The sequence below is a fragment of the Nelumbo lutea genome, chromosome 8 (genome assembly GCF_056320005.1).
Source record: "Nelumbo lutea isolate HS-2025 chromosome 8, American lotus-T2T, whole genome shotgun sequence".
NCBI classification, from domain to species: domain Eukaryota; kingdom Viridiplantae; phylum Streptophyta; class Magnoliopsida; order Proteales; family Nelumbonaceae; genus Nelumbo; species Nelumbo lutea.
The window spans coordinates 29,457,040-29,477,057 of NC_142691.1; the positions used below are offsets into that span (position 1 = coordinate 29,457,040).

The 20,018-nt window shown below is 37.0% G+C and overlaps 1 protein-coding gene across 1 annotated transcript in view; it reads left to right on the forward strand.

Moving 5' to 3' along the window:
* The window catches only part of ALDH5F1 (aldehyde dehydrogenase 5F1), an 84,100-nt gene extending 66,462 nt beyond the window's left edge, over window positions 1–17,638 (forward strand). The window contains exons 16-20 of the mRNA XM_088958834.1: window positions 9,033–9,133; window positions 15,861–15,946; window positions 16,743–16,849; window positions 16,953–17,030; window positions 17,107–17,638. Of these exons, the coding sequence (XP_088814960.1) occupies window positions 9,033–9,133; window positions 15,861–15,946; window positions 16,743–16,849; window positions 16,953–17,030; window positions 17,107–17,142 (408 nt within the window). The 3' untranslated portion in view covers window positions 17,143–17,638. The remainder of the gene's footprint in view (window positions 1–9,032; window positions 9,134–15,860; window positions 15,947–16,742; window positions 16,850–16,952; window positions 17,031–17,106) is intronic.
* Window positions 17,639–20,018: the final 2,380 nt, after the last annotated feature.

Sequence of the window (20,018 nt, forward strand, 5' to 3'; positions counted from 1 at the left end):
GGAGAGAAATAGGGTGTTTGAGTTTCTCACTGGACTCAATCCTGAGTTTGATATTATTAGACAGGATATTTTGGCCAGAGATGAGGTTACTCTTTCACAGGCATATGCTATGATAAGTAGTGAGGAGAGTAGGCGGCATGTTCAGTTGCAGAGTCCACCTACAGAACATTTTGCACATGCAGGAATGAAACCAAAGGGCCCTACTGAGAAAAGAGAGCAGGTGTGTGAATATTGCAAGAAACCACGACATAAAAAGGACACCTGCTGGAAGCTTCATCCTGGACTTCTCCCTGACAGGTTTAAGAACAACAATAACTCTAAGAAGGGCAGTCAGGTGGGGAAACCCAAGACTGCTAATGCTACTACATTACCTAAAGGGGAAAGTAAGGAGAGTGAAGAGAAATCAACCATTGAGCAGTTGGCTGCAATGAAGATGGACTTTGAAAAGTATGGGAGGCTCCTGAATCACTTGGAAGCCACGGTTCTGATGCATCAGACCATATGACCAGCCTGTCTAACCTTTTTTGTTCATATCACCTTCTCTCTGGGAAAGAGAAAATATCCCTTGCCAATGGGTCCCTTGCCCCCATCTCTGGTAAAGGTGATATAAAGACCTCTGACACCTTGATCTTATCTTTTGTCCTTCATGTCCCTAAGCTTAACACAAACCTCTTATCTATTAGTAGCTTAACAAAATCCATGAATTGCAGCATAGCCTTCTTTCCCACTCATTGTGTTTTTCAGGACCTGCAGTCTCAGAGGATGATTGGGAGTGGCCATGAGGCGAACGGAATATACTTGCTGGACACACCGGATCATGCTTTGGGACCACCTCATGGACTTGCCTTAGAGTCAACCGTGTTAGTCTGTTAACAAAATTTTATTATGTCATTTTCGGTTTGGTCACTTGTCTTTTTCTACTTTGAGTCATTTGTTCCTAGATATGTTTAAAGGGGTGTCTTTATCGAGTCTTCATTGTGAATCATGTGAGCTGGCAAAGCATTGTAGACATTCCTATTCAATTAGCAATAAAAGATCACTTTCTCCTTTCCATATTGTTCACTCTAATGTGTGGGGGCCATATCACATGCCAACCATGGGAGGCTACAAGTACTTTATCCTTTTTATTAATGATTATTCGCGTTACACTTGGATTTATCTCATGAAATCCAGGGATGAAGTACCAGCTATTGTGAAAAAATTTCATGAACTCATCCTCACCCAGTTTGATACTCGTATCAAAGTATTCTGTTCTGACAATGCTAAGGAGTATTTTGAGAGAACCCTCTCCACCTATCTTGAAACTTTTGGGGTTATTCATCAAAGTTCTTGTTCCTGCACTCCACAACAAAACGGGGTGGCGGAAAGAAAGAACAGACATGTGGTTGAGGTTGCCAGATCCTTTTTATTTGCATCCCATGTTCCTATAAAATTTTGGGGGGATGTTGTTCTTATTGCTACCTTTCTGATCAACTGTATGCTCTCCCGGGTCCTTGGCTTTAAAACTCCATTTAGTCTTCTCTTCCCGGATGAGGATCTCTTTTCCCTTCCTCTCCTTGTGTTTGGGTGCGCTTGCTATGTGCATATTCATAGTCACCAAAGGCACAAGTTTGAACCTAAGGCTTATAAGTGTGTGTTTCTGGGATATGCTTCCACACAGAAGGGTTACTGCTGTTTTGACCCAGTTCGTGGCACCCGATTTGTATCTTTGGATGTCACCTTTGCTGAGTTGACTGCCTTCTTTAACATTCCTCCTGAGGGGGAGAAATCTTACGAGCCCTTTGCTATGTCTCCAGTCGTTCCTCTTCCCATCCCTTGTGAGTCAAATCATGGGGTGCCCACTTCTTCCACTGGACCTACCTCTGATATCCCTGCTCCTCCTCCTGCTTCTACTCCTGCTCTCCAAAGGTGGTACCGAAGGCAGAGATTCAGACATGTGCAGGTTGTTTCCAACCCTTCAGAAAGCATCTTGCCACTCCCATCATTCCTGAGGTAACAAGTCAGCCCTCTACTGACCCATCTCTGACTGTCCCAGATCTTGACCTTCCTATTGCTCTTCGCAAGGGCAAATGGAAGTGTACAACCCATTGTATCTCCAAACACTTATCTTACAGCCTTCTCTCCCCTTCCTACTACTCCTTTCTTGCCTCTATTTCTTCCCATGTGATACCCAAGTCTATACTAGAAGCATTATCTTAAGCTGAATGGAGGGATGCTATGATGGCTGAACTTGATGCATTACATAAGAACCATACCTGGGATATTGTGGACTTGCCGGAAGGGAAGGAACCAATGGGTTGTAAATGGGTGTTTACCATTAAATATCACTCTGATGGCTCTGTTGAGAGGTTTAAGGCTCGGTTGGTTGCTAAGGGCTACACTCAAATGTATGGCATTGACTATCTTGAGACATTTGCTCCTGTAGCTAAGATGACCTCAGTCAGGGTTTTACTTTCTCTAGCAGCTACTTTTGACTGGCCCCTATACCAGTTTGATGTTAAAAATGCCTTCCTGAATGGAGACCTGAATGAAGAGGTCAAATGTCTCTACCTCCAGGAGTGTATGGGAAAGAAATGAAAGGCAAGGTGTGTAAACTACACAGATCTATTTATGGTCTCAAACAATCTCCTCGGGCTTGGTTTGAGAGATTTCAGGCTGCTCTTGTCTCCTTTGGCTACATTCAAACACAATCTGATCATACACTGTTCTTGAAGAGAAATGACTCTCTGGTGACTTTCTTGATTGTTTATATTGATGATATTGTGGTCACGGGTAATGACATTGAAGAGGCCAGCAAACTAAAAGAATTTCTCAACTCTGAATTTGAAATCAAAGATTTGGGAGATCTTCGGTATTTCTTGGGCATTGAAGTTGCTCGATCTAAGGATGGTATCTTCATATCTCAGCGCAAATATGTCCTTGATCTTCTTGCTGAAACTGGTAAACTTGGAGCTAAACCCATCTCCACTCCCATTGATCCTAATCATAAACTTTCTACTACAGATGGTGAACCTTTGTCTGATAAGGGAGTGTTTCAGAGACTGTTTGGGAAGTTGTTATACCTTTGCATGACTCAGCCAGATATTTCCTATGCATCAAGTGTAAGTCAATTTATGCATTCTCCCAGAGATATTCATCTAGCTGCTGCAGAAAGGGTTCTGTGCTACTTGAAAGGTACTCCAGGGAAAGGTATTCTATTTGCTAAGCATGGTCACATGAAGCTAGAAGCCTTTATTGATGCAGATTGGGCAGGATGTATTGATGATAGAAGATCTACCTCTGGTTATTGTGCTCTGGTTGCTGGGAATATTGTGTCTTGGAGGAGTAAGAAACAAACAGTAGGTGCTAGATCCTTAGCTGAAGCAGAATACATGGCAATGGCTCATGGTGTGTCAGAATTACTATAGCTATGATCTCTTCTAAAGGAATTGGGGGTGGACTATGAGAAACCAATGATGCTCTATTGTGACAACCAAGCTGCTATCAACATTGCACATAATCCTGTTCAACATGACAGAACTAAGCACATTGAGGTTGATAGGCATTTCATAAGGGAAAGAGTCTCTTCAGGAGAAGTTTGTTTGCCATTCATCACATCAGAAGAGCAACTGGCTGATATCTTGACCAAGGGAGTTCCAAGAGGGAAATTGACACATTATATAAGCAAGTTGGGCATGATTGACATCTATGCTCAGCTTGAGGGGTAGTGTAAAGAGACTGGGCCGAATGGGTCCTAACAGCCGAATGGGCCCTAACATCCTCTCTTGTAATATTTTTTATTTTATTCTTAATGGGCCTGTTATTTATTTTTTGTTTTATTTTCCTTATGTAACTGCCAAGCTGGCCGCCCACTTAAGGGCATTCTTGTCCTCATCAAATTTTTGGATCTTAATAAAATAGGGTTAGAGGAGAATGGAGAACATTCGACTCCTTCTTCTCTTACCTCTTCTTTTCGCCTTCTTCTTTTGTACAGCTATTTGGACCTGTTTTCTTCTGCTAATCCCTAAATTTACTCTTGATATTAGAGGACTGATTCACATCTACAACCAAGGACAAAGAATAGAGTGAAAATGAAAGAGAGTTACTTCGATAGGTATTCTGTTGTTCCTCCTTATATGATGAAGAAAACCAAACAAGGATGAAAGTGCACAGTAGAAGTCCTTTATTCAGATCTAGTGCTCTGATACCATGTTTTCAGTGTTAGATTCCTTGGAAAAAGAGAAGAAATGAAGAAGAGAAAGAGACGAGTATTTGGAGCTGTCAATAGTGTCTGGCAGAAGCCTCTCTTATTACTTATAATAGGGTGTACTACAGAGGAAAAAGACATAAATTCCCCTCATACTAACAATAACATAAGAAACAGGTAAAACTCAGCATAATAATAAAGCAAACTACACTACAACAGTTTTACCTTTCAAACAAAAACTGGGTTCAAGAACATGCTTTTTGCTTTTTATTTTCTTTTTTGCTAACGTGGTGACTTCAAAAACAAATGAAAACAAAAGCATCCATGTTGTAGAACACCCCCCAAGTGATCCATATGTACTGTGTTACAGAATGATGTTCTATCTTATCCCACTGTTATTTTCCTAAATGCTGGTTTCTTCTTAAATAGTACATCCTCGTTATATTTCATGTATTTTGGATACTGCATAGATTCTTCTATTTTCAAGGTTTATTGCTTCCATAGGTTGCAATCCTAGTAGTTTTCATGTTTGCATTTACTGATGAAAGATTTCAAGTATTAGTAAGTGCCATTGAATTTTATGGGATATTAATATTACAAAGAAGCAAGTCATTCCTGTCATGGTGACGAGGAGAGTAGAGAAGATTATTGAATATTCCTTATGGAAACCAAGGGACACTAAAAAGGAGCAAAAAGGAATCTTGTCCTTCTCATGAAATGGTTGAGGAGATTTCTAATGGACATGGATAAATAGTGGCACAATGCAGTGAGCTGTATTCGTGGGATATTGGCTAATTGATTTATGTACGAATAATAAATCATGCATCTTTGCCCTCCACTTGGAATGTCATCCCTAGCATTCTTCTGACTTTACTATGATTTGTTAGGTGTGACGTTTCTCCAGCAACAGAACCAAATCCTGGGAAGGCATTTGATGGGAGAATAGCATTGAAGGACCATTTGCTTTTCCCAGCCCACTTATAAAGCTAAAGCCATTTTATTCTGTTTTCTTTTCCAATAACAATCTAGACTGGAATTTCGAGCTTAGGAGTGGGTTTGGAGACCTCAAAACCTTGGAGGTCTTAAATTTGAATCATCTTCATTATGGGGTTTTCTTGGACATTTCCAAACTCTGGGACAGAATCTGGACACTGAAATCTTTTTGGTGCTTTCACTTGTCCTTCTTTAAAATCCATTTCTTCCTCCTCAAATCTCTTGTAGGCTTTCCCTGTCAAAGAAATTTGGAGTGGACCAGTTTCACCCAAAATTAGAGCCTTTTGTTGGGAGGTATTTCTTTTTAAGATTGGCATGTGTGAAACTCTCCAAAAGAGAAGACCTACTGCCTCCTATCATTTGTTTTCTATTTAATGCAAGTGGAGAAAGCAGCTACCACCTACTAATCTCCTTTTTGGATTTTTTGTTTTGGGAAAGGATCTTCTCTTTGTTTGGTTGCAGGTGGGTGCCACCGGATGATCTAGGAAGTCTATTCAAACCATCCTTTTTCACAATGCGAAGGAAGAGGGGATAGGTAATGTGGAGATGTATAAGGGCAAAGGTGTTGTGGGACAGTTTAGCAAAGTGAGAACAGAATTCTTAATGAGGGGGGGAAACTGTCAATGAAGCTATCTTGTAGGGCATCCTAATCAAAGTTGTGCATTGGATAATTGGATCAAGACACTAGAAGCCATGCCCCTTGCTCCAAAGATGCTAGACTTAGAGGATGGCAACATGTACAACAGTCATCTGCAATTAGAATCTCTCTTCTTATGCAGCGGAGTCCTCCATGGTTCAACTAGATTAAATTGAACATTGACGGGTGCAGCATAGATAATTCAGGCTACCTGGCTTTTGTGGTGCATTTAGAGACAGTCATGACTTGATAATAGCCATATTTTTAGGTCCTGCATTGGAGACTGAAGTCACAGAACAAGAGCAGAAGTGTTAGCAGTTTTATGAGGATTGAGGTTAAGTCAGTCACTTCAAAGTTGATATTAGAAATTAATTTTGGACAAAGGCTCCAAAGTGATAGTGTTAGATGGTGGCATTGCATAAGTATGTAGACCCGGCTGACTTGGGCTGAATCCAGGTTAGACCGGCCCACTTTAAGGTAAAATAGCTAAAGGCCTAAAGTGCTGGACATCCTATAACATTAATAAATCAGCATGTGTTCTAATTAAATATTGGAATATTCTAGAAGAGCAAAGCATCCAGCTAAGCCGTGAACATCATAGAAAGGTAATTAAACATGTGCATTAAATGAGTAAATAAAGAACATTCTAGATTAAAGGGTAATTTTAGAAAAGATAAAAATAAGAAAGATCTGGAATGAGAATTTTCCAGATTCCACCCATCCAAACTTTATAAATAGGGGTCTCCATGCCCATCTGGGAGCACTTCTTTGGAACTTCTTGAGCCACTTCCCCTACTGGTCCATTTCCTCTCTCTCTCTCTCTCTCTCTCGTTCCCTCTGCAGCTAACAATGCCATCCATCTTCAATTGTCAGAATTCCATCTCTATAAAACTACATGGGCCTAATCCCTCGCCGGAGGGTATGTAGGCAGTCCCTCTGAGGGTCTGGCCACCTCTCTTTGCCCCATTTTCCTCCCCTTCCTCTACTGAAACCATCAACCAACTCCTCATATGTCAGGGTATAGATCATCCAGTCCATGGCCTTACAGGTAGTAGCTGGCTGAGAAAGATCAGTGAGTATGATTGGCAATACAGAAATGTGATGAGGGAAATCAGGCAACTACAAAGAGATTTGACAATCGCTTAAACATGGATGAGAGGATTGGCTAATGCTCTAGCTGATTTACTGACTAAATAAAGGGTGGCTAAGTGAGTAAATTATTTCAGTATCTAAGTATGTAGCCATCTTAGATTTCAAAATTCCCAATCAATTAAAAAACTTTGTCCTTGAGTTTCCGTGGCTGTTTTGGTATCCATGGGTCATCTTTTTACTCTTATTACATGAGTATGTCCTACTTTATTCGGCTTTTGTATCAGATAAACAATGAAAAAAGAATGAAGCAAATATCGACTTAATTTCATCTTCAGGAGTATATATGCAAACTGTTTCATTTAATGTGTGATATATTGCTATGTTTTGTGATTAGCATGTCTTTATGTCACAACATGTTGGCACTTTCTGTGCTGTATAGGTGCAATTGTTTCATTTAATATGTGATTGTGATATATTGCTAAACTTATTTTGTTCATAGAATAGGTAAGTTAATATAAATCATACAAGGAAGTAGATGTACTAAAGTATATGGAATAGGTGCCTTGAGCTTGTTTGTCTGGATGTGATGTCAGCAAGGCTATGATAATGTCAATGTTTGGTTAAGGCAATAAAATGTTCAGAAAATGCATTGTCCTTATCAGATGGTTTATATATTATTGGCTAACATCTTCATCAGGTTTAATACCTAGATCAACATTTAACAAACTGCCTAGTGGGCACCATCATCTTACTTAGCTTCATGCCTTAAAGCACATTAAGCCTTAACAAATATGTATTTGTCGGGTAAATGCACTTATAAAGTCTGGATATCATTTTCTTTTTGGCAAAATATTTGAGACAAAGTAAGGCCTTTATATCGAAAGCCCTTCCTAGGTAATCGTTAACTTCTTTGCAAGGTCCAAAATATTGGCATTACATATCGTATTGGGAAGCTTCGATATGGATACCCTTTGGATAAATATGGATATGGTGGAAAGCCATGGATAGATAAGAGATGTACATTTAATAACAATGAATAAGTTATGAACACATAAGAGATGTACATTTTAATAATATATCAAACAATGTTTGAACTTCCATTCTACTAAAAATTCATTACAAGGCATGTGAAATTGTTGTTAGGTCAATGTATTTGATAGATCTGTCTTATAGTTCTCTCTTTCTATGAAAATCATTAAAATATATAAAATAAACTATTTTTCTAATTTTTTCCTAAAAAATAAGGAAAAAAATTTCACTTTTGACAACTCATTCTTAGACCAATGAGTTTAATAGATCATTGATGGATCCATACTATAGTTCTTTCCTGTAATAAAATCGTTTATAACATATAAAAATTATGTTTTATAATTTTTGGACTTTTAGCAGTGGTCATGACCACTGTTATAGGTCCTTAACAGCATCATGCTGTTCCACCGATACCACATACCCATGCCTTCAGATACCAATGCGATACACATTCACCCTGTATCAGGTGTATCATTGTCAATATTTTGAACTTTTGCTTCTGCGTAGCTTTAGGATCATTACTCATAAAGCCATACCATGATATTTGACTTTGAAAATTGTGATATCATTGTCATCTTCGTGCAAACACTATTTGGTTATATGGTTGCCGCTAATAAAAAGACTGATGTATAGCTCAATGTTAAAATTGTACTTGTTTTTTTCTTGCAAGCTATTATTTGAATCTGAAATTAGAGGACATAGTAGTCACGTTTTTGTTTTGAAAATTTCCTTAAAATGTTATTTATGTCATATGATGATTTTGTTCCTCAAAATATCGTGTTTAACATTTTGAACTTTTGCTTCTATGCATCTTTAGAATCATTACTCATAAATCCATACTATGAGATGGTGAGTTTGGAAATTGTGATATCATTGTCATCTTTGTGCAAACACTATTTGTTTTTATAAGATTGCAGCTAATAAAACGATTTCTGTATAGCTCAATGTTCAAATCGTAATTGTTTCTTTCTTTCAAGCTATTTTTTGCATCTGGGATTAGAGGAGATAGTAGTCACATTTTTTGTTTTGAAAAATTCCTTAAAATGTTATTATCTGATACGATGAGTTTGTTCCTGTAACCTTATTATCTAAAAGGGTGCAAAAGTTGTCCTTGGTGGTAGAAGACATAGCCTTGGGATGACATTTTATGAGCCTACAGTGATCAGCAATGTCAACAGAGAAATGCTTCTGTCAAGGTAAATAATTGCACCAATCTTTTTTTTTTTTTTTTTTGGAGAAGGTAATGTAACCATGGACCTTAAAACACCCAAGATGTATGAGTGGCTATACGAACTTTTGTTAGCAAGATATTAACATAAAAACAAAATTGATTTGTCAACAAATCTTCTGTACTCTTAAGATTTAAACTACTTTTGGATAGACAGCCAAGTACACAACCCTTTGACTTCCCCAACACCTGCTCTCCTTGATTGAGGAAAATCCTATTATTCCTCTCCCTCCAACCAAAACACAACCAAAGGAATCAGGTCCCCTACAATTCTCCCCTGCTTCGTCTTGCTTCTAGGCTGCCAACTCTGCATGAATGCCAAGACTGAAGATGGGAAGCACTGTAACCAGTCAAAATTTGTGAGAACCATACAACATATTTTAGTTTTATAGGAGCAGTGTAGGAAGAGATGCCTTGCTGTCTCATTCTCCTATAATACATAACAGACTCCAAGCCATCCAAATGCATTTCCCTCCTTTGCAGTTTATTATGAGTCAAACACTTTCTCCAAGACTGCTGTCCAAACAAAGAACCTGATTTAGGATGGAGTAGCAGAGTGCCAAATTTTGAAGGCAGTGAAATGAAAGTACTCATTGGTTCAGTTTCCTGTAAAGAGACTTTACTGAAAATACACCACTTTTCTCCCACATCCACCATCTTCAATCTGGAACCCCCAGCTGAGGGCAGATCGTGGGAATTGATTGAACTATCTCCATTCGTTTTAGTCTCTTCTTAAAGTTGGGTCCCAAACCACCTGTCCATTAGCAATTGCATAACAGTTTCTTTCCAAAACTTCTCTGTTTTGTGCCACCATAAACAAGGATATGTCTCCATGAGGGGTTGCTGCCTACATGACCTATCCACCCAAAACCTGGTTCTGCTCCCATTGCCCACTTTGTAATCAATTCCTTGCTCAAAATCAGAATGAACCTTCTCAATCCCCATAGGCATGTCAAATGATTCACTCAAATGCCAAATCTGGAAAGAAGCCTCAATTCCACCTTTATTACTTTGGTCTTGAAGAAAGAAGATGCCTGTGATCTAAAGGATTATAGACTTATGAGCCTAATAGGCAGTGTCTATAAAACTCTATCCAAAATATTGGCGGCAAGAATGAGGGATGTGATTGGCAAAATGATTTCATCTTCTTAAGGTGCTTTTGTGGAAGGGAGGCAGATTGTTTACAGGGTTCTTATTGCTAATGAGTTAATTAACTCTCAGCTAAGAGAAGGAAAGGAGGGTATTCTCTATAAAACTCTATCCAAAAATAAATTTTCCATTGAAATGTTTGCCCACAAGGGCATTTTAGTCATTTGATGTAATCTTGTATTCCCCTGTAAAGAATCACTTAACATGGACATTTTTGTAATTTCCGCATGTTTAATGAACAGTGCTACAGAGCGGGTTGAGAGGAAGGAATATACATTTTGTATTCCTTGAAACCTACTTTTCTTCTTCTTCCTACTTTCTACTGTGCAATACAGCTTTCCTAATCTTTTTCTTCCCTCTTCCCTTTCTTTTTCTACTTTATTTACAAACAATAACATGGTATAAGAGCTGTGAACTCGCGGATTACTGTTCACGCCTCTGTTTTGTGCCCTAGGAGTTGAGAACTCCATAATTTCAAGACAAGTTGCTAAAGGGACTGAAAAGGATTGGTTGTCCCTTAGGAAACGAGGCTTTAGTGCCTTGAGTTGGTCAGTTTAAGTTGTTTGTGATGGTGTATTAAGTTCCTCTTTGCTGCAGCCCTAGACGTAAGTACAGGTATGCATCAAGGATCAAAGTATCGGTATCGAGTATCATATCTGACATGGATATGGATATGCTATGGAAACGCATGGATACGAACGAAAAAAATAGAAACACTTAGATACACTGGGGAAACACATACATATTCCATAAATTTATTAATAACACTAAATTTAAAATCAAATAGTCACAAATAATGTATAAATACAAAGGAAACATACATTTTAATGGTATATATGATAAAATATATTAAAATTAATATAGCATGATGCATAAATATCACACAATTTTATGGATAATGCATCAATCAAGAGTCCAAGACACATAACATATGCACATATTATATTTTAATTATTATATCAATTATTTTCTATTTACTACTTAAAATTTTTTACATTAACAAAAAAATCAACTAAATATTAAATTCTCAAATGTAAACTAAAATATCAATTAATAATTTATAAAAAATATATATTTTCAATTTAAAATATATCAAATCTGTTAAAATTTCTAAGATACATACATAATTTTTAGTTAAAATATCGATTTTGAATATTGTTCTTCATAATTTTTAGTTAAGATTGTTGAACATAAATATATTATTTATTTAAATTACATGTAGTATGTAGATGCTATATATAATAAAAGTTATTTTATTTCAAATATTTTACACAAGAACTAAGTTACCTTAATGGTTTACGACTTGCCTTAAAATTGTTGAACATAAATATATGGTTTACATCATGTAGTATGTTGGGAGACTTAGGTTCGAGTCACGTGTTTGCTTTAATTTTAATAAACAACTAAACAAGCTCACACATATCGGTCCGTATTGCATGGTATTAGACCGATACGCACCGATACAAGGTGATATGTGCCCATTTTGACCCGATACACACCGACACAAGGCGATACATGCCTGTATCAACCCGATATCCAGGACTGGCAGTATACACCTCCAGTTGTAGCATATTGTGTGTTGGAAAAGGCCGATACCGGTACGATACGCCCCATATCGGGAGTATCGTGTCAATATTTAAATCCTTGGTATGTGTGTTGAGTTTGTGACTATGTGTGGTGATTAGTTTGGTATGTTGCGGTGTGGGAACTCACTTCCTACGATTTGTAGATTCCTTTGATGCTCTACAAGCTTGTGCAAGTCGTTGTTTGTTGGTTTCTAGGGTTGCAAACTATTGTAGCAAGGTACTATTGTACCCATATTTGAGATTAAAGTTGTTGTAATGTGCTTTCCATCTTGTGGTTGGTGATTAGTGTTATTAATCCTCGTTGTTTGGTGTTTTGCTCTTCCTATGGCTTTCTCTAGCAATAGCTCCAAGCCCTTTGTAGTAGTGCAATCGGACTTTATGAATACCCAGCTAACCACCATTAAGCTCAATGGTACTAATTATGTACCATGGCTAAATCCGTGGAAGTATCTTTGATTGCTAGAGGGAAGTTGAAATATGTCATGGAAGATCCACTTGAGAGTAGGGGTGTCAATGGTATTCGAAAATCCGATTTCGAATTCAAGATTCGACATAATCGAATCGAATTCGGATAATTTGAATATCTAACAAGTTGAATTCGGATATGACCTGATTTGTTTCGATAAATATCTGAATTCCATCGATTATTTAATTCTTATATATAATATTATAAAATTTTTAAATGTTTTATATAATTTATATATAATAATTAAATTATATAAATAATTTATATATTTATATACTTTATATAAATAAAATATTTATTAATTACCTAAAATAATTAATTAGTCAAATTCGAATTCGAATCTTAATTTCCAATATCTGTCGGATATCGAATCAAATTTGGATATCAAATTTTTAAATCGGATTCGAATTTGATCCGTTTACACCCCTACCTGAGAATGGATCAGAGGGGTACAATGAATGGGTGCAAGAAAATTCTCAGATTGTGACTGCTTTATGGAATAGTATGGAAAACAACATTAGTATTAATCTCATGTTTTTGGACATAGACAAGAAGATTTCGGAGCATACCCAATAGTTATACTCGGGACTCAAAGGGAACATTTAGATGTCGCAAGATTCTTGTCAGGATTGAGATCAGAGTTTAAACCTACGAGATTTCAGGTTTTGGGAAGTGGTCTTCCTTCCTTTCTGTGGTGTTTCTCATATCTGTAAGACATGCCAATCCCACAATTATCATTCTTCCTAAGAGAAGTCTGCCTTAGTGGTAGCTAGAGATGGTGGTGGAAGGGTTGTTAAGGGGAGAGGTACTTTTAGACGTGTAAGTCGTGGTGGAAGCAAGGAAGAGGTGGTGGAAGAAACTATGGAGGTTGTGGTATTGTCTGAGAGTGCACACATTGTGGCTGTGAGGGACACAGTTGCTTTTTGTTATGATTTGCATGGTCCTCCATCTTGGGCTAATCATGCCACAGTTGAGGGTGGCACTAGTATGAATGATGCTACTGATGAGCTGGTTTCGATCACTCGTGAGGAATTTGAGAGCCTTCATCAGACCTCTTCTTGGCCTTCCAAGTCCATTGCTACCATTTCTAAGTCAAGTACAACTTGTTTAGTTTCCAGTTCTAACCATTCACCATGGGTAATTGACTCTGGAGCTTCAGAGTAAGGCTGCGTACATCTATTCCTCGCCTAAACCCCACATTGGTAGGAGCCTTAGCTGCCCTTTATGTTTTGTATTTCATTTCTATCATTAGCAAAAGCAATTGTTTGTAATCACACTTATTTTTATTTTATATGGTTAATATAACATATTAGTGAATTTCTATATTTTTTCATTTTTTGTGCTTTAATATTTTTTAATCTTTATTATTTAATTCTGACATCAAGGGTTGACACATTTGACCTAAAAGGTTGCACTCCAGATCTTCTACCCACAAATTGTTTCCACATCCATACCCATGGAACACCACTGCCGTGTATTGGGAACATCTCCCCAAGAATGATAAGGGAGATATTCCCAATGTGCAGTTGTAATTACTCGTGGGTAGGGATGTGGGAACAACTCATGTGTAGCAGATCCGAGCCCAAAAGGTTGATCTATTGAGTGTTGACCCACAACCAAATAGGAAACCAATTTCATTTTTGGGTGGTTTTACATTTTGTGTTTCATTTCTAACATCAATAAAAACAATTATTGTTTACTATACATATTTTTCCTTATATGATTAATATAAAATATTAGGGATGTGCCCAGTTTTTCTACGATTTTTTGTTGCAATATTTGCATTTATTTCTATTTGACTTGGATGGTTTAATTAATTATTCACCACCAGATGAAAGAATGTTGTCATTTTTGGGTTGATTTTAAACATGGGTTTTATATTACTAAAAGCATTTGGATATAGATCTAATTGATAGAATTTATTTGAAGCAAAAGAAATGATAGGATTTATTAGTGAGAAAGATAGCTTAAATATGGGATTTAATGAGAGAGAATGGGAATTGATACCTTAAATATAAGATTTAATTTGAGGAAATTGAAGTAGGTAAAAGGTAGTTCAATTTACATTTTTTCCTTACAATTAGAGATGGCCAAATTCAAAGATAAGGGCATTTTAGTCAAGAATAGGATTCAATGGAAGATGATGGGAATTCATAAGTATAAGACTTAATGAGAGGGAATTAATTAAGGTGATAAGTAATTCAAATTACATTTTCTACTCTCGTAAACCACAATTAGAGAGGGACCAGATTCAAAAGGGTATTTTAGTCAAACAAAAGTTCCACTCTCATTGGTACTTTTAATAGTAGTATAGATAAGTGTGTTACACATTTCTAGATGTAATTCTGTTATTTTAGTGTTACAGATAAGAGAGTCAAATTTGGAATCTTTATGAAAATTTGAGTTTTACCATATTTTTAGGAGTATTTTGCTCATTTTCTACGTTGCCTATGGGATTCAGCCTTGTAGTTTGATTTGCCTGTGCATAGTCGATTTGTATTGAAGTTTAGCAATTAATGTGCTTTATTATTGTGGTGGAAAGTCTGTAATTTTTCTTAATTCTAGTAGAACTGGTCACCCCTATGGTGTCTATATGTATGCAGACAGTGCAAAAACATGGAGTTTTGTAAAGGTAGGATGCAAAAACTTGGATTGACTCAGGTTGGACTTTTGTCAAAAGTTCCAACTGCCCAAGCTCAAAGCAATTTAAAATATTAGCTCGGGCCAACCCGAGTTGCATCCCTGGTACAAGGGTGTTGTGTCATGTTGGATACTTCAATTTTTAGTGTAAATTTCTTATCCAATATTGTAAACCAGCTTTGTCTTTGCTTTATCTGAGTAACAAATTAACAATAGGTGGAGGTATATAGTGGAATGGTATGTGTGATTTTTTTGTATGCACACTGTGCTTATGGTGAACGATTCCTTGAGGTTTATTTCTTATGATGTTGGTTCTTAGAGTAACACAAAATTCTTGGAAGATTCATAGGTCAGAATAGAACTTTCGAAAGATTTATTTACAATTGCTTTGTCCTCATACAACTTTAATCTTGGATCCAAGTTGCTATCACCCCCTCTACTGGGTTTGCATGGGATTTTGGCTTTTGTAGAGGATTTTATCTATGGAATACAAGGGGCCACCATTGCTTGGTGCAATGGTAAAATCTTGGACGAAAATACCAAAGGCCAGGTCCATATTCGATCTGCCCCTCCCAAAAAACCCACGGATAGCTGGGACCATCATTAGGTAATAGCCCTATAGTAGCTATGTATAGGTGAATTATTTTTCTGTATATTTTTTATTTTTAGTATAGATGTTTTTTAATTTTTCAGAAATTTCTAAAAAGCAGAAATAATCTTTACGATTTGTGACACAGTTCATTATTCAATTAGGTTCAACATTCTCTATGGTGTGATGATAAAATTATGGTTTTCAGAACATTGACCTACTGTATCTTTTTTTTTTTTTTTTTTTTGCTTTTACTTTTTTTCAGGGAGGAAGTCTTTGGACCTGTTGCACCAATTTTGCGTTTTAAAACTGAGGAGGAAGCTATCCGAATGGCCAATGACACTAATGCAGGTTAATTGTCCAGACCTTTTTGCATATGTCGTTCCAAGCATGAGATCTTTATAGAAACTTTATTAGTTTGACTGATTAAAAATATCATCTCTGTAGTGATCTTGTCACCATCATCACCCTGATTAAGAATATTTTCCATCTAACCATAAATAGATGTGTAATGTATTCGTGGGGGTGGGTGGGTGGTTGCCCACACTGTAGCAGGCCGTGCCATGCCCTGCCAACACATGGGCCTGGGCAAGTTGTGCCTGCCTGGCCCAAAACCCTCAATAGGAAAGGCTAACACGCCTAATGGCATGAGCCCAGGTGGGCCTGTTCTGGGCCAGATCAGGCTAGGCCATGGGTAGCACAATTTCTTTTAGAAAAATTGAAAAAAAAATAATGAAAAAATTAAAATAAATTAACAAGATAAACAAGAAATTGAAAAATTAAAATTTTATTCCATATGAATTTTGATGTATACAATTGTTTATATATGAAATAATAAAATAAATTTGAAAATTTACAATAAAATTGGATTAATATAGTAAATAAACTTGAAAATAAATAAATAAATAAATATATATATATATATATATATATATATATATATATATATATATATATATGTGTGTGTGTGTGTGTATGTGTGGCCCATGGGCAGCCCAACCCACTTTGCAGCTCTAACCACCTAGTTGTACAACTTACATACTCGTTGCATATATAATAGAAATATTGATGTTGATTAATGTTGTGTGATAATGAGAAAGAGTATCTACTGAAACTCACATTTAATTGTTTGTGTATACATGAGCAGGACTAGCTGCTTATATTTTCACAACAAATGTCCAGCGTTCTTGGCGTGTGTCTGAAGCTCTTGAATATGGATTGGTTGGTGTTAATGAAGGAATAATCTCTACAGAGGTTAGCACTCCCTAATTTTTTTTTCCTTTACCCGAGGAATGCAAAGAAGGAAATGTGGGTTTTATGATTGGTTATAACAAGAAGCATGTTTCCTTCTATGTAGGTTGCACCATTTGGAGGAGTAAAACAGTCCGGACTTGGTCGAGAAGGTTCCAAGTATGGGATGGATGAATACCTAGAAGTAAGTCATTGCCAGTGATATTCCATATATCAATTCTTGGCATTTTTATAATATGTTTTCAACTGTTTGGCTGCAGATAAAATATGTGTGTTTGGGGAATATGAACGCATGACATCTTAGGCTGTGTTCTGGACCAGCTGCTTTTGAGCTTATACATCTTCAAACATGGGTAGGATTCATGTTTTCCTACCTTCTGCCTCCACTGATAAAGAGCGTTTCTTGACAATTCATATATGCAATATGGGGAGTTACCCTTGTTGCCATCTGTCTACCAATTTGGAGAGGTACTAGGATTCATATTCAACCGATTTCTTGAATAAGCACATACTGCTATGTGTACTTGAATAAACAGCCGTTTGTGCTTATAATTTATCCTTCCAAGCTTGATGTTCATGCGAGAACAGAAAGAGCCGTAGGATATGTATGCTTGGGTTGAATGCTAGTTAGCTCGAGGTTAAACCGTTAAATTTTGGATTACGGTTACATCATTATAAATTTCTTTTTCCCACCTAATGGTAGGAATTCTTTGTTTTTGTTTTTATTTTTCTCCTGAATATTTTAATTAGTTTCTCATAAGGAAAAATTCAATTGATGACTTCACTTGAAAATGTTCAAAAGCCTACATAGAAATCTTCAATCTATTGTGGTGCTTGCTACTCGCTGGTCAATATGCGTGCACAATGTAAATTTCTCAATTTCATCGTTTGCCTTGAGCTCAAGGTTCAAAATATTTGTATCACAATTCACATGTTATATCGATAAATTTGGAAATGGATACGTATTGCAATGCACATTGATACAGTGAAAAATATGGATAGACATAGCTATGAGATGACTTTCTCCTACCGTCGTGTAGGGCTTTCTCTCATCTTTCTTCTCTAGTTTCTCCTTCACTTGCTCTCCCCGTCGCTTCATTCCCTGTCGATCTTTCTCCCTCGTGGAGGAACTCCTAAGAAACCTCTCCCGTATTTTAGTTCCTAGATCTCATAATCCTGTTGAAGCCACCGAAGAAGATGCACTCCCTCCCAAAACTTGGCAGAAAACTCTATTCTTGAAAATCCTTTCAGACCGTCCTCTAAAAGTTGCAGGTCTTCAAGAGATGATTACGAAGTCATGGAGACTTGTAAAAGATCCTGGACTTCGCAAAAGAGCTATTTAGTATAGATTTCCCCAGCGGCTTTGAACGAGATCAAGTTCTAGAACGTGGACCCTGGCTATTCGATGGTGATCTGATCCTCTTGCATAAAGCCGAACCAAGCCTAAGCCCTGAAGAATATGAATAAAGCCGACTTCTGGGTTCGTCTTTCCCGTATTCCTCTTGTATATCTTAATGCTACTGCAGTAAAAAAGATAACCTCTGAGATTGGAAAACCCTATGAACCTGACCCAAAAGACGTAGCCAAATGGAGTATGTATGCTCGTGTGCGTTATGAACGTTTGCTTAGATATTGCATCCTCTCTGCAAGGATTGGACATGATGTTGGGATTTGGCTGTAGTTTCAGCTTACTATGGGTGCATGCAAAGTGGAGAAACAGAGAACTTGTATGCAGCAGGTTGAAGTAAAATACAGAGCAAGAACAAAGTAAGAGAAGGGCTGAAAATACCTCATACCTATCTGGTTTCTCTCTTGGTCCGAGTGATACAAGAATATTTTCTTAAGCAAGCCAAATAGAAGATTCTTCAAGTACACATTTTCAACTAACCCAGATTTACAAAAAGTAGAAAGAGACCCAACTAAAGTTACTTTTTACATACTACAAGAAAAGACAAAATAAATATAAAATATTTAATTTTCTAGCACATTAATTGTAATATTCTCCCCCTTAATGTTTTGTTGGACTCTTAATGCTTCTCTTAATTCTTCAAACTTTTCTCTTGCCAATGGCTTGGTGAAAATATCAGCTAATTGCTCTTGGGTCCTGCAATATACTAATTCAATTTATCCATCTTCAATGGCATCTTGAATGAAGTGATGTTTGAGAGCAATGTGATTGGTTCTGCTCTGATACCACTTTGTTGGGTGCATGCAAAGTAAAGAAACAGAGAACAAATAGAGAATTTACAGGTTGAAGTAAAATACAGAGCAAGAGAAGGGATGAAAATCACTTCATACATATTCTGGTTTCTCTCTTGGTTAGAGAGATACAAGAATAGCTTATTGAGCAAGCCAAATAGAAACTTTTTAAGTATGCTTTTTCAACTAACCCAGATTTACAAAAAGTAGAAAGAGACTCAACTAAAGTTACTTTTTACTTATTGCAAGAAAAAATAAATATAAAATATTTAATTTTCTAGCACATTAACTATAACACATGAAGCTGGAACCTGTCGTACAAAGAATCGACTTTGTAAAGCAATTGAAGACTACACCAACCCGATGATAAGGGAAAAACTCTTAGCCATTGCAATTGATAGAATAACAAAGGATATTTGTGTCGCTCCAGCTCTGCGAGTGTCTACTGATAGTAAAAAAGTTCCCTTAAGGGGCGTCGGTGCAACTCATGGTGAAGAATCAGATCCCTCCAGTTCACTGGAAATCTCACTGGAGTTTCAAAATCATTCGATGGATGACCGTGGGGTCCATGTCAGCCAACCTCTTCAATTGGAAGGTGGAATTGACACATGTCCCAGTTAATGTGCCTTTCATTCAAACTTTTTTGTTCCGTTAGACAGAAATTATCCATTATTTTATCTTTGTCAAAATAATTAAAATTAAAAAACAATGAAAAAAGAAGGTTTCTTCGAAAAACCACTTTGTCTCCCTCTCTCTCTCAGCTCGGTCTGCTACTATCTCAAAGAAAGTTTCTTCGGAAACTCCTCAACTTTGCTAGTTGCAGATTCTCGCCCAAGCCTTAGTTGTATCCTAAAAACGGATTTATCTGTAACCCAACCGAAAACTCAGTGAAATTGAGTGGGGGCAAATAATGTTCTAAAGACTGTTTCTTCGTACGCACCTCAGAGCTTCTCCTCCAAGTCTTAGTGACCCC